Here is a 15729-nt window from a genome sequence, read left to right as displayed (position 1 = left end):
AAAGTCGAAAGTCGAAGTAAAAAAAATAACAAAAAAAAAGAACTATTGTGAAAATAGCAGATCTACATGCTCACAACATGCTCACAACGCCTCTAATATTTGACAATTTGGCCAATGTTTAATTTGTCATTTTAGGGGTATTAAAAAGTCCTTAAATTGGCACTTTAGAAATGTGCAGATATCCTCTATACACTTAAACTTTATGTTGGTTTGTTTACAGTTGAGTGAGAAAACAATGTTTCACATTAAGTGAATCATCTGGGGACCCCCCACAATAATTGGGATGTCGTGTGTGATGTGATGACGTCATGAAACGATAAAGTCGACTTCAACTCAACTTTTTACTGAGTCGAGTCGACTTGCAAAAATCACAAGTGGTTAATGCCCTAGTTCAGACGGTGCTACTTCTCAACCAGTCGATGCCCAACCCCGATATCACAATATTTATGGACAATATTTGATACTTCTCCGTGTCAAGTTCTCTCTCAGCTTCCTTAGTTACGCAATCAATCCATCCTATCATATGTCTTGAAATCGCAAGAGTCCCAAATAAAAGCTACAACCAGTAACTTGTATAGGTATACCTGCCTGGAGGATGAGTTTTGCTGTGCAGTGTTCACAATACCATCACATCACATCACATCACATCACATGTCACAACAACATTTAATTAGATCACCATGCAGTCTCCAGCTGCTCTCCAAGAACAGAAGAACATCAACCTCCCACCACGCCGCTGTGTGTGGAGCAGTCTAGCCTGTGTGTACTTTAACTTGTTTTAACAGTGCCCTTTTACACAGCAAATTTAAAATTGACCCGTACGAGACCAGGTTAAATGAACACACTGAGGGGGTTTGCCGGCTGTAGTGTAAACCGCTGGACTTTGAGAGTGAAACCTGTGTTGTTTGCATACTGAAGAGAACAGATATGATAGAGCAAATATCTGCCACTGCCATTGACAAGATGTTCCCTTAAGGGAGGGCTGGGGTGTATGCATATTATTTACACAATACATTCTTATGTAAATATACTTACTGTACGTAATACATAAGTAGGTAAGTAAGCCTTGCCGAGCCATGAGGCCCATAGGGCAGGATCTCCTGTTTCTGTAGCGCGAGGCAGCTTGATGTACAAGTACTGTACAGCAGGGGTTTTCAAAGTGGGTGACGGGGCACCCTGGGGTGCCGTGACAGCAATCCAGGGGTGCCTCAGAATGATTTGATGATATTTGGAATTCATCAATATCACTACACTATGTGAAGACCTGATTTGCCCTGTACTTGATAAGTTCTTTTTCCAACTCTCTTCACCAAAAATAGCAGATCTACAAGCTCACAACGCGTCACAACGAGCTTGTAGATCGGCTATTTTTGGTGAACCTTCCCCCCAGAATAGGGATACTGGGTTTCAAGTGGTTAAACATCAAGAATAAATGTATTCTGATGGAAACCGATATTTCTGTGCAACATAGCCTACCGTATCTCAGGTGGGAAGATGTGCATATTTACATCGCTTGATATGATGTAAGATTCTAAAAATTAACAGTGTCATTCAGGGGTGCCGTGGATGAAAAAGTTATTTACAGGGGTGCCCTGAGTCAAAACAGTTTGAAAACCCCTGCTGTACCCCCTGGACATGATGCTAGTAGTACAGGGACTTATCTCCAATCCAACCCTTGAAGCTGAGTGCCAAGCAGGGAGGCAATGGGTCCTATTATTCTTCAGTCTTTGGTATGACCCGGCCGGGGTTCGAACCCCAGCCTCCCAGTCTCCAGGCAGACACTGAGCCGGTACATGACACATGCATACAGTCATCATACAACATGGTACATGACACATGCATACAGTCATCATACAACATGGTACATGACACATGCATACAGTCATCATACAACATGGTACATGACACATGCATACAGTCATCATACAACATGGTACATGACACATGCATACAGTCATCATACAACATGGTACATGACACATGCATACAGTCATCATACAATGGTACATGACACATGCATACAGTCATCATACAACATGGTACATGACACATGCATACAGTCATCATACAACATGGTACATGACACATGCATACAGTCATCATACAACATGGTACATGACACATGCATACAGTCATCATAGTACAACATGCAAATACATGTCCAATTAAGGAGGGGCCAAGCAAGCATTCCTGATCTCCTGTTGGTCTTGGGTACCATAAGTAATCTTGAGGCAGGCATTGAAATTGAACTTTAAAAAGGAATAACAATCACTTCCCCTTTCCGCTATGACAACATGCTTTGTCTTACCTTATTATGTCAGACAAAACAACATCTACCAAAAACTAGACCAGGTCAACCTGGTTGTGCCAGACCCCCTGTCTGTCATCATCATTTATGACATCATGCCTTTTGTAGGCATGTCATCATCATGTCATCATCATATATACCCTTTATATAGAAAACCCGGACAGACATTTGCTTATGTAGGCCTACCCATTTCATGGGTCTGGCAATGATCAGTGACCATCTGGACAATCCCCCTGAACTACTGTACTATGGTGCTTAAAGGAGGATAAGAGTTAAATAGGAACAGAGATGGTCCAAGACAATAATGCACACTAGTATCAGTACCCTTCAAAAGCCCCTTAAAAGGGAAAGTCTATTTTGATAACTAAGGCACACACACACACACACACACACACACACACACACACACACACACACACACACACACACACACACACACACACACACACACACACACACACACACACACACACACACACACACACACACACACAGTCAGGTCTTTGTGTGCAGATGAGCGTGTGTGTGTGTGTGTGTGTGTGTGTGTGTGTGTGTGTGTGTGTGTGTGTGTGTGTGTGTGTGTGTGCTTCCTTGTACAGACAGCAGTATTTGTTTAAGGCTACAACACACAGCGGTCCGGGGCAGAGCAGAGCAGAGCGGAGCAGCAGGTCAGGCCATGCAGACAGCAGGCCTCACACAATGACACCTATGTTTCACATACAATGTACAGATTGTACAGAGACCTTCAGCTCAGTGATTCAGCAGTCGCTGAGCGCAGCAGACAAATATGCAACGTAAGTAAGACCACTCTGGAATGTCTATGAGACCAGCGGGGGGGCAGAGTAACCAAGCACGTTTACTCAAGTACCTTACTTTAACTTTATTAGATTGATTGATTGATTGATTGATTGAAGACTTTATTAGAAGTTTGCATAGGAAAAGGTACAGTTTCATGACGGTACAGTTCACTGGTACAAGGTCAACTAAAAGGAGATCCTAGAAAAGACTACGCTTATTTCCATAGGAAACCATTGAAGTATCTCATATAACATTGAATGACAGATGGATAGAACACAGTACTATGCAGTAGATATAGTAAATAAAAAAAGTAAATAAAAGAGCATTTCAGATTTTCAATATTTTATACTCCTACTACACAACAGCTCAGAGGCAAATATTTTACTTTTTAATCCGCCACAATTATCTCAAAACTTCAGTTACCAGCTAGGTTGCAGATTTAGATTATTATTTATTTACAGTAATGAATTACTTATGCTCTATTTTATGATTCAGCTATTGGACAATAGCTGATCTCCAAAATCATTGAGTGTCATTCTAGATAATGTAGGAACAAATTAACATATTTTATTAACAAAACTACATTTTGGTATTCCTACTTTATGTAAAAAAAGGGAGGAATACCTATGTTTTACTTATGTTAACCTAAAAGGACCCAATTTATAAAACAAGCCTTTCTTGAGGTGTTTATCCTTTTAGTTGACCTTGTACCAGTGAACTGTCATGAAACTGTGCCTTTTCCTATGCAAACTTCTAATAGTCTTCAATCAATCAATCAATCAATCAATCAATGTTCTCATACAGATGGAGGCTATGACCTTTGCTTTTATACACACATATCAATGACCATTAGGGTTTAATGGAAGATGTTTCTGAACTCATTGCTAGTTTGACCCATTCTAGCGTTCTTTCATCTTCCCACCACGTTGGCAACTAAGAAGTGTAATCTGTGAGACTGCGTCAGGGGAATGTCTGTGTTCGGCGGAGGGTGAAACAGAGAGTGACGTGAGGTACAGTTAAATGGTCTTATGGTAAAGGACAGAGTGCACAGAGGACAGAGCAGTAGTTAAATGGTCTTATGGTAAAGGACAGAGTGCATAGAGGACAGAGCAGTAGTTAAATGGTCTTATGGTAAAGAACAGAGTGCATAGAGGACAGAGCAGTAGTTAAATGGTCTTATGGTAAAGGACAGAGTGCATAGAGGACAGAGCAGTAGTTAAATGGTCTTATGGTAAAGGACAGAGTGCATAGAGGACAGAGCAGTAGTTAAATGGTCTTATGGTAAAGAACAGAGTGCATAGAGGACAGAGCAGTAGTTAAATGGTCTTATGGTAAAGGACAGAGTGCATAGAGGGACAGAGCAGTACAGTTAAATGGTCTTATGGTAAAGGACAGAGTGCATAGAGGGACAGAGCAGTACAGTTAAATGGTCTCATGGTAAAGGACAGAGTGCATAGAGGGACAGAGCAGTTAAATGGACTAAAAGGACAGAGTGCATAGAGGGACAGAGCAGTAGTTAAATGGTCTTATGGTAAAGGACAGAGTGCATAGAGGACAGAGCAGTAGTTAAATGGTCTTATGGTAAAGGACAGAGTGCATAGAGGACAGAGCAGTAGTTAAATGGTCTTATGGTAAAGGACAGAGTGCATAGAGGACAGAGCAGTAGTTAAATGGTCTTATGGTAAAGGACAGAGTGCATAGAGGACAGAGCAGTAGTTAAATGGTCTTATGGTAAAGGACAGAGTGCATAGAGGACAGAGCAGTAGTTAAATGGTCTTATGGTAAAGGACAGAGTGCATAGAGGACAGAGCAGTAGTTAAATGGTCTTATGGTAAAGGACAGAGTGCATAGGGAAGAAGTACAGTTAAATGGACTAAAAGGACAGAGTGCATAGAGGGACAGAGCAGTCACTGCCAAATCACTGCATTTGCATTCAGTGATCCTTCCTTTAGGCTGGCCTTCCCTCCTAGACTGGCAGAGTAGTGGTGGAGGCACTACTGAAGATGAAAGTAGCAATACCACAATACTCTGTCTGTTACTAGTTAAATTCCTAGTTAAATAAAGTAATAAAGCGTTCCAGGCCTAAAGGGTTAATCCTGACAGACATGTAGGGAGTTGTGTCAGCGACCTTGAAGCGCTACTAGCAGGATGACACAGTGACTCATGTGGCAGAACAGGACCGTCTGGCCCCCTCACCAGGGAGGTACAGAGAATGTTAGAGAGGCAGGGGCTGAAATCTCTAAACGGGATTTTTGATGAAAATATATCGACAAATAGCAGACCTCAGCTATGTCAGCTATTTTCGGGGCTTGATACCACACTGAACTAAGCATAAATCAAGTCAGTACTGGAGATGCGGAGTAACGGCATGGATTTCTACACAGAGAGGGCAATTCTTTCAACATAAGATGCTGCATTCAAGTTCAGGAGAGTTTGGACAAGGCAATTCTCTTGAATGCTGCCTTCAGGTATGGCATGGAAAGAGGGGCATTTCCATTTCTTTCACCATAGTGAAAACTGCGTTCATGGTCTGGAGAGGGCACTTTTTACAGATGGATAAAAGGGCAGGGGATCAAGCCCCCTTTGATGTCTATGTGTGCTGCTCAGGGTTCACTCTGACTCTCTGCAGAGTTCAGTTAACACTGAGGAATCTGACACTGTCAGCCAGAAACCTTGTGTCTCCGTCCATATTTGGACGTTTGTATATATTTTGATAAAAGAACAGCCTAATTCCTCATACAATAAAGTCACACAAAAGCGGTGAAAGTAGACGATTCTACAAGCTGGCGTTGTGAGCTTGTAGGACGGCTATTTTCGCTGTTTCTGAAAGATTTAAAAAAGTGAAAGTGCTTAAGTGTGTCTGTGGGTTTAAATCATTATTGAACAAATTAAAAGTATTAAGGAGAAAATGACAAGATAATGAGATAATCAGTATGACTAGATTTAACTACAATGGATCAGTTGGAAGTTGGAACACGGGTAGCCTAATCGTTTTTCTATTTCCTGAAAACATTAAATCTACAGACACAGTTCAGTCTAGACTCCAGAGACTCTCCCATGGATTGTTTACACACGTATCCATGGTGACGCGTTAAAGGCCGAGGGGATCGGAGGAGAGGAGGAGGAGGAGGGGGGAGGAGGGGGGCACGTGAGAGAAGATGCAAAGCATGTTTGTGCCTGTAAGGTGTTTGTGGCTGGATGTGTGGTTGTACGACACGCTGCAGACTAAGGTCAAATGAATGTCTGGGAGGTCCAGTTCATTAGAGCCACAGCCCGTGCCAGGTGTGTGGGTCCCATGCTCCCATCCATGCCTTATTTTGGGCGAGGGTCCCAAAGGTTTTCAGCTCCAGAAGGAGAAACGCTATGTCTCTCTCCGGGACCCAAACTAGTGAAAATAGCAGATCCACAAGCTCACAACACGTCACAACGCGATGTGTTGTGAGCTTGTACATCTGCTATTTATGTAATTTCTTTGAGTCTTTTCTTTGTTTTCCTTCTTTCTTTTGAAATAATTTAAAAAAGGTTGAAAGTGGTTCAAATCAGCACAGACTGGCTGCATAATTCCCCATGTACCGATGTCATGGTATCAAACACCACACACGTGCATATCTCCTTGTATGGGCTGTTCCGTCTGTGACGTTAGTTATCTCCATACATGGAGTTCCTCATAGTTTCTGCGCAGCGCTATCAACACCAGTTTGACCCATATCTCTGTAAACGAGACACTCATCCATACCTACAGACCTACACAACAAAGAAGCCAGACGTAGGAGTGGTTTGCACCGCTCAAAAGAAGTGTAAAAATCACACCCGTGTGAAGTGGAGCTGTGTGTGTGTGTGTGTGTGTGTGTGTGTGTGTGTGTGTGTGTGTGTGTGTGTGTAGATGCAAATGGGCGGGGCCTATTTGGGGAGATGCGTCTAGACCCAAGGAAAAAATATTTGTAATTTTCCGACCTACGGTTCCAGAGTTGCGAGGCAAGTGGTCCGTTATAGCGCCACCATGTGGCCAAGTGGAAATGCTTTTGGGGATTCGTTGAGTATGCCACCCCCGACCTGTGGTTGAAATTCAGTGTTGACTCGACGTTTTGTTTGTGATTTATGGCTATTGTTTGCAAAACGGGCCCCTCCCGCTAACTTTGGAAGCCCGTTACGAACGAACGGAATGGACTATCGCAATATCCCTTGAGTATGTTCATTGCATGGGTTCATAGATCATGTGTACCGTTTTTTGTGCAATTTGAAGAAAATATGTAGGAAAAGGAGCAAAAAGTGTGTTTTGGAGAAAATTCAAGATGGCGGAAAATCTATCCTGGCGCAAATGGGCGTGGCCTATATGGGGAGATGCGTCTTGACCCAAGGAATCCAGGGAAAAAGGAAAGTGGGCCGTTATAGCGCCACCATGAGGCCGAGTGATGTAATTATTTTTCGATTCATTCTTAAAATCATTATGAATCTCCTCTCCGAGGTTTGAAACTGTAGCCCCTATGGTTTGCGAGAAAAAAAATAATTGAATGTGAGTTTTTGCCATTCCCATTATAAGTCAATGGGGAAAATTAATTCACTAATAAATTAATATCAATTAAACTATTGAACCTTTCTCTTAGCAAGTTACTAGCCGACTATTCCCGAGTAAGCCGGTCGATTTGACATATGGCGCGAGTGTGTGGTGGCAAAACTGTGGGACTAGTAGCGTGCCGAAGTTTAGGAAGTTCAGGCTACATACAGACACACACACAGACACACAGACAGACAGACCCACACGGCCACGTATAGGGAGCCTGTGCTTCACACAGCTCCAAAAATGGTGGTTGTATCAGCCTGGCTCTACAGTCTGCCAGGATAAATAAAGGGAAACCTGTAGAGACCTGTAGAGAGGACAGGTGTGTGAGAGGGAGTGATCAGGAGGTTTAGGAGGAGAGGAAAGGAGGCGACCGCAGTTTTCCCGGTGAACCTGAGCGCAACGGTGGGGGCCGATGGGCAAGGAGGGTCGCGAGCTTATGAGAAACAACTAAAATAAGACCTTAAAACCTGGCGAAAACAGTTGCGTGCATTAGCGCAAGATTAGATGAGGATAAAGTAAATCATTAAATGGAAAACATTAAATTAACTTCTGAAAAGGCTTCTAGGCCTACACTAGCCTACAAGTAAATCTAGAACCGCGATCTTGCCACACGTGAATAATTGTGGTTATAAACAATAACACAGACAATATAAATTCTTAGGCTAATAATGGGAAGAAAGTTATCATCATGGCCCCAAATAACTTTTAAATATCTTGCAATTGGAGTCTCTTACGAAATCGGCAAGAGTGCCTCTCAATACATGAAGCTATATAACCTCTCCATCATCGGCAATAGTCAGTGGTGCGCTCAGGTACACCGGGAAAACCGCGGTCGCGGAAAGGAGAGGGGACAGTGATCAGGAGGTTTAGGAGGAGAGGACAGGAGAGAGAACAGTGATCAGGAGGTTTAGGAGGAGAGGACAGGAGAGAGAACAGTGATCAGGTTTAGGAGGAGGAGAGGACAGGAAAGGAGAGGGGACAGTGATCAGGAGGTTTAGGAGGAGGAGAGGACAGGAGAGAGAACAGTGATCAGGAGGTTTAGGAGGAGGAGAGGACAGGAGAGAGAACAGTGATCAGGAGGTTTAGGAGGAGAGGACAGGAGAGGAGAGGGGACAGTGATCAGGTTTAGGAGGAGAGGGGACAGTGATCAGGAGGTTTAGGAGGAGGAGAGGACAGGAGAGAGAACAGTGATCAGGAGGTTTAGGAGGAGGAGAGGACAGGAGAGAGAACAGTGATCAGGAGGTTTAGGAGGAGAGGACAGGAGAGAGAACAGTGATCAGGAGGTTTAGGAGGAGAGGACAGGAGAGAGAACAGTGATCAGGAGGTTTAGGAGGAGAGGACAGGAGAGGGGACAGTGATCAGGAGGTTTAGGAGGAGGAGAGGACAGGAGAGAGAACAGTGATCAGGAGGTTTAGGAGGAGAGGACAGGAGAGAGAACAGTGATCAGGTTTAGGAGGAGAGGACAGTGATCAGGTTTAGGAGGAGAGGACAGGAGAGAGAACAGTGATCAGAGGTATAGTTTCCGTACCGTTTGACCACCAGGGCCAGGGTCTTGTGGGATCCCTTCACCAGGCAGATGGCTTCCTGTCTGGATCCAGTCAGAGGGATCTCGTTGATGTTCACCAGCTCGTCTCCTGCCTGGAGGCTCACCGCCGCCGCCCTGCTGTTCTCCTCCACCTGGTGCAACAACAACACAACAAACACTACATGTAAAGCTCAGCTAAACGAACCTTTCACGTTGTTTGATAAACTGCAATGCACGCCAAAGACCAAATGGAACACTTTTATGGACACCTACTACATTCCTTTGAAGAAAAGAAGAAAGAAATCACACCCAGTGTGAGTGAGCAGTGCCTTAGCCTGCTCAACAGCGCTACTTGAAGGTACAGTAGGTCACCCAGTGGTATTGCAGCTGCTCAGGCCGTATACATACAGTACATACTAGGGCATTAACGACTTGTGGTTTTTGCAAGTCGACTCGTCTCAGTAAAAAGTTGAGTTGAAGTCGACTTTATCATTTGATGACGTCATCACATCACACACGACCCCCCAATTATTTCGGGGGGTCCCCAGATGATTAACTTAATGTGAAACATTGTTTTCTCACTCAACTGTAAACAAACCAACATAAAGTTTAAGTGTATAGAGGGTATCTGCACATTTATAAAGTTCCAATTTAAGGACTTTTTAATACCTCTAAGATGACATTGTCCAAATTGTGGCAGAAATTGTGAAAATAGCAGATCTACATGCTCACAACGTTGTGAGCATGTAGATCTGCTATTTTCACAATAGAACAACTTTTTTTTTCCGACTTTCGACTTTCTCTGGTGGGAGTCGACTTGTGAAATGAAGTTGACTGAGTCGACCCTAACCCTTTTTCGTTAATGCCCTAGTACATACATACATATGGACAATACACACTGAGTCGAATGTTGGAGCTGTGGGCACCACTCAAAAACATAGGCACCATCTGTTAACACCAACACTATGAGAGATGACCAGAATGACCACGTACGTAACGGCTGCTCTTACAAGCCACTGATCAAAGCACCTTCTCTGGCGGAACGGAGCGCTTTTTAAAGCTGAAAACTCTTCTCCCTTCTGGCACCCAAACTGTCTTTCCCCCTCCTCTGATCTGAAGACTGCTTTGCCAATCATTAGCTGTCCACGACTCACAGCTTAGGAATCATTCTATTGGAGTGTCTCACATGAAGACAGCTTATTATAGTTGTATTAAGGACTGTCTTTACAGCAGTGTTTCTCAACCTTTGGGCACACTTTTCACGTCCCAAGAATCCATGGTCACACCAACATAATACGGGGGTGTAAATATCATCACTGTCGGGAAGAAACCTTGTATCTCCCAGTTTCAAATTTGTACGTTTCTTCGCAAAGTAAAGCCCTGCTTCATCATAAAAGGCTGTCAGTCGCACAACAGTAGTGAAAACAGCAGATCTACAAGCACACAACGCCTCGCACCACGAGGCGTTGTGCGCTTGTAGATCGGCTGTTTTCACTAGTTTAAATCATTTTTAAAATGATAAATACAATAGTGGCTTTCAAGCAGTTTCAAGGGGCACACTTGACCCTTCTCAGGGGCACACCAAAGGTCCCCAGGCACAGTGGTTGAGAAACAATGCTTTACAGTATTGGAGCGTCTCACAAAAAGCCAAGAAATAATAACTTGTTGTAGCTGTATTTAAGTACTTTCAGACAGTTCAGAGAAGTTTCTTCAGAACTCTTTATTTTCCATAAGCAGTCAGTGGAGGCCTAAATATAACCTTCTGGATGGGCTGGGAAAACAGGCTCTTATTTTGATACACAGAGTTATGCAATCCTCCCTATAAGGACGGAGCACAATGGAAACAAGACCCCTGGGGTTATCCTTTTAGCATAACCTTTGACCTTAAATTAACCTTTAATGGAACATGATGTCTTGGTGAATAGAATACACACGACACGGCCACAATGGAAGCAAGCCCTCAGGGATTTTTGTGTTATCCTTTTAGCATATTATTTTTTTATTCCCTCTGCCAACCTGGGGAGAGCAACAAACTGAGCGCATGCTTCCTTCTATGCATGAGGAGTCCAAGCCGCATCTTTTCAAGCTGACAGAGGGGAGTTTCCCCTGGTTGGACGTAGCATGCGGAAGGAACACGTTATTCCAACCAGTTCCTTTCCCCTCCATCAGAAGCCAGGGGAAGGCAGTATAGAGACTAGGATTACTGCATGTTTTTTGTGAGGGTTCCTGCACTAGGCCAGGTCAGTGTTTCTCAACCTTTTTTCTGCATGGGCACACTTTTCATGTCCCAAGAATCCATGGTCACACCAACATAATACGGGGGTGTAAATATCGTCACTGTCGGGAAGAAACCTTGTATTTCCAAGTTTCAAATGTGTAAATTTCTTCGCAAAGTGAAGCCGTGCTTCATCATACAAGGCTGTCGCACAACAGTAGTGAAAACAGCAGATCTACAAGCACACAACACCTTTTCACTAGTTTAAAAATGATTTTAAGAATACTGTCTTTCAAGCAGTCTCAAGGGGCACACTTGGCCCTTCTCAGGGGCACACCAAAGGTCCCCAGGCACAGTGGTTGAAAAACACTGGGCTAGGGGACACAGGGGCCTTTTGCCAACCCCACCTAGGGTATGGGTGCTGATGATGCGGAGGAGAGAGTGCGCCCCCTGTGCCCACAGCGTCCCTGGCAGGAATCGAACCAGGGACCTTCTAGCTGTGAGGCGACAGCACTACTGACTGCACCACCAGATAGAAGGTTTCTGTACGACAGCAACAACGATAGCAATATGGTGGCTTTACTGTATTATCAGTAAGGCTGGGCGATGTTAGGAAAACCTTCCATAACGTTGTTGAATACCTCCATATCGATATTACTCATGGACATGGTATTAGTAAAACAATTGCATTATATCGTTTGATTGATTGATTGAAGAATTTATTAGAAGTTTGCAATAGAAAAAAGTACAGTTTCATGACAGTACAAATCTGGTACAAGGTCAACTAAAAGGAGATCCTAGAAAGCAGAGGCTTATTTCCACAGGAACCACACTTTAAGTATCTCATATAACATTGAAAGACAGACTTTATCTAGGATAATATCAGTTTCAAAAGCATAACATCAGATACAAAGGCAGAAAAAGAGAAAAAAAAGGGGGGGGGGGGGGGAGCATGGGGGCTTAGTCTATTTACAAGTCACGGGTAGCAGCTGTCTGAAGGTGACTTTTCATACCAATTTTGAAGGAGGCTAGGGATTTGCTCTCCTTTAGGGCTTGTGGAAGGGCGTTCCACATGTTGATGGTGTAGCAGTTTTTAATGTGTTTCTGCTTTAGGTCCACTGCCTGCCTAACCCAGATAATTAATAGCATATCCATGCATGCACATTGCACAGTACACATAGAATAAAGAAATCAAATGCATTATTTCCATCTTCCAACAATTTTTTTATTGAAATATGAAACCACACCTGGTTACAGATGGACTGCTTTGTGCATGTGCTACGTGCATGCATAGTGTGTCTGTTAATTAATTTGACACATACACCAATACCTCTTTTCAAGCCGTCTTCGTCGATATGTACCATGCATGTTGATACCTCCATATCCATCATTTTTCGTTATATTGCCCAGCCTTATATCAGTAAGTATTATTAGGGCATTCACCAAATATTGAAATATTCGAATATTCTAAATAATATCAAAGTCACTATTCAACGTTGTTCACCAAAGTCGAATATTCGCTTATTTTTATTGTTTTATTGTTTTCTCTTTAAAAATATATAGTTTATAAAGCATGGCTAGATTGGAGTCATAAGAATGAGTTGTCAATACCCCTGGTGGATGAATTTGTTAATGCTCTATACCAGGGGTTCTCAAACCTTTTTAGGCCGTGACCCCCAAAATAAACATAATTGAACTGGGGACCCCCACCCTGACAAGCACTTGGAATTGTAGGTATTACATTTAATGTGACTCGGTTCCGCAGATAAATATTGTGAAAATAGCAGATCTACATGTTCACAACGCCTCGCAACTGTTCGCTTCTTGCTTACTTCATATTTGACAGTTTGGCCAGTCCTGTCGAATATTCGACTATTCGAATACTTTGAGGTCGAATAATTCGAATACTAAAAATCACTATTCGTGAATGCCCTAGTAAGTATTGGTGTGTATGTGCATATTATCTCTATTATTAGTATGTACAGGTACAGTATGGGCATATTATTCCATGAGGCTCATTGCTTCCCATTCAACTCTGAATGGATTGGAATGACAACCATTTCCTCAAGACATCCAAAGCAATGCAGTACTGTATTCACAGGAGGGCTGTAATGTTACTGTAGCTATAGATATACTGTATATACTGTACTGTACAGGCCGGATGGCAGCTGGGTCTCATGCACTGTACCCCGCACGCACACACACCCACACATACACATGTGCACGCACGCACGCACAGTGACAGGAAAAAGGATGGCTCTGTGTTTACTTTAATTAACAGCAGCAGGGTGGAACAATGCTTCAAAGAGCTGTTAGTCAGGAAGACCAGCAGTGACACAACCTAGAATAATAAAACCACACTGCATTGTGATGTGTTTGCATGTGAAGCTGTGCTTCCGGACATTTCTGGTCGCTCCGGACCCCAAGCAGAGATAGTTTGATGTGTGTTAGGCCACATCAGTGCCCCAAGTCACCACATTCCACACCAGTGGTTTTGTTTTCTACATTTTATACCACAATGTTTGTAAAAAAAAGAAAAGTTTTCACCCAGTGCCAATTATCTAATGCAATCCTGGGCGCTACACTCCCTCTGCCAACCTGGGGAGAGCCCCGAACTGACCTCATGCTTCCTTCTATGCACGAGGAGTCCACGTTGCTTCTTATCACCTAACAGGGTGGAGTTTCCCTGGTTTGGACGTAGCGCGTGGAAGGAACACGTTATTCCAGCCACGTTCCTTTCCCCTCCATCAGGCGCCCCGGCTGGCCAGGGGGAGGCAGTATAGAGACCAGGATTACTGCATGTTTTTGTGAGGGTATCTACCCTAGGAGACACAAGGAGAACATGCAGAATCCACACAGAAAGGCCCTTTCGCCAACCCCCCCGCCCCGCCCCATTGGCACAACCATAAAAAGTCAAACAGGTGGAACAGCGTGCGCTCCTCATGTGAAATGCAAAAGCACACACACGCGCGCGAGCGCGTACACACACGTACAGCCGCACACACAAGGGTTGTTGGCAACTCAGCGCAACACAGCCCAAGTTCTGAAGCTGATTATGAACCCTGCACTCACTTCAACCTGCCAGGGAGAGAGAGAGAGAGAGAGAGAGAGAGACACACACACACACACACACACACACACAGTTTTGCATGACTCAACTCCAGTGGTATGTGTACATTTTACAGGCTTTTATATCCCTCTGCCTCCTGAACAGAACACAAGCCCACCACTCCAGATAGCAGCCATCCCATCAAAGCCCCCCTTTTCATTATTATCCTCTAATAAAGAGAGGATTTGGAGGAGGCAGATTGACAACTATTAGGCCTAAAGCTGTTCTTAGTTTTATGGCGGTGTCGCGTGTCAAAACCAACAGACATACAAGCTCACAACGAAACACTGCTGTGCTACGGAGGTATCAGTGACCTTCATGATGATGACGGCTGGCTGGCGGCGCTCCACAGATGCTCTGGATATGGTAATGGGGTCTTTTTCTCCCCAGCAGGGGTGTCACACCGAATGCTGGGCCCGGGGTACAAGGATTCACTCACATCTTGTGCTTTAACTATTGAAAAATAGCAGATCTTCTGTGCCGCGCTGCGAGCTAGTAGTTCTGCTATTTTTGAAAAATCATGATTTCTTTTTGAAAAAACCTAGGTTTCTATGTCAGTGGTGATCAAACCTTTTCATGTGAAGGACCCCCAAAATTATATGTATTTGGCCACGGACCCCCCATCTCAAAAGATTTCGTTCCAGGGACCCCTCAGAAGCAACATTTGAGTTACAAATGTTTGCTTTTAGAAAGATATATACACAAACTTGCAATCTAAAAAAAATAGCAGATCTACAAGCTCCCAGCACGGCACTCGGTGCCGTGCTGTGAGCTTGTATATCTGCTATTTTTCAATAGTTAAAGTATAAGATAATTCCAAGCCCCTCCACCTTGGGCCCTAGTACCACCGTACCATGAACTATATGAATCAGGCTTTAAAGCAGGGATGTCAAACTCAAATACACAGTGGGCAAAAATGAAAAGATTTTACAAGTCGAGGGCCGGACTAGTTAAAATTGTATTTAAAACGTATTGAAATGATTGCACGTATTGAACCTGCCCTTTTACATCCATGAACGTGTAGGCTCCCACCTGGCTTGAAAACCCCTGTTTTCAAAGTTCACTTTTGTTTAAACATTTTTGGGGAGAGGGGTAACTGAAAGTTGACCACAGGCGATATGCTTCCTTGTGGTGGTGGTGCGTACAATATACCAGAGGGCCAGTTCTAATAGTAAATACATATCATCCCACGGGCCAAAGATAATTCATTAAT

The 15729-nt window shown here is 43.6% G+C and overlaps 1 protein-coding gene across 1 annotated transcript in view; it reads right to left on the bottom strand.

Annotated features, from left to right (window-relative positions):
• shroom2a (shroom family member 2a) overlaps positions 1-15729 on the bottom strand; it is a 122214-nt gene that overhangs the window by 77641 nt on the left and 28844 nt on the right. The window contains 1 exon segment of the mRNA XM_080734794.1: positions 9196-9344. Coding sequence (XP_080590920.1) covers positions 9196-9344 — 149 coding nt within the window.

This window comes from Nannobrachium achirus (genome assembly GCF_963921795.1).
Source record: "Nannobrachium achirus genome assembly, chromosome: 1".
In the NCBI taxonomy this organism is placed as follows: Eukaryota; Metazoa; Chordata; class Actinopteri; order Myctophiformes; family Myctophidae; genus Nannobrachium; species Nannobrachium achirus.
The sequence above is the reverse complement of the archived record's forward strand: the minus strand, read 5'-3'. Positions and strand labels throughout refer to the sequence as shown.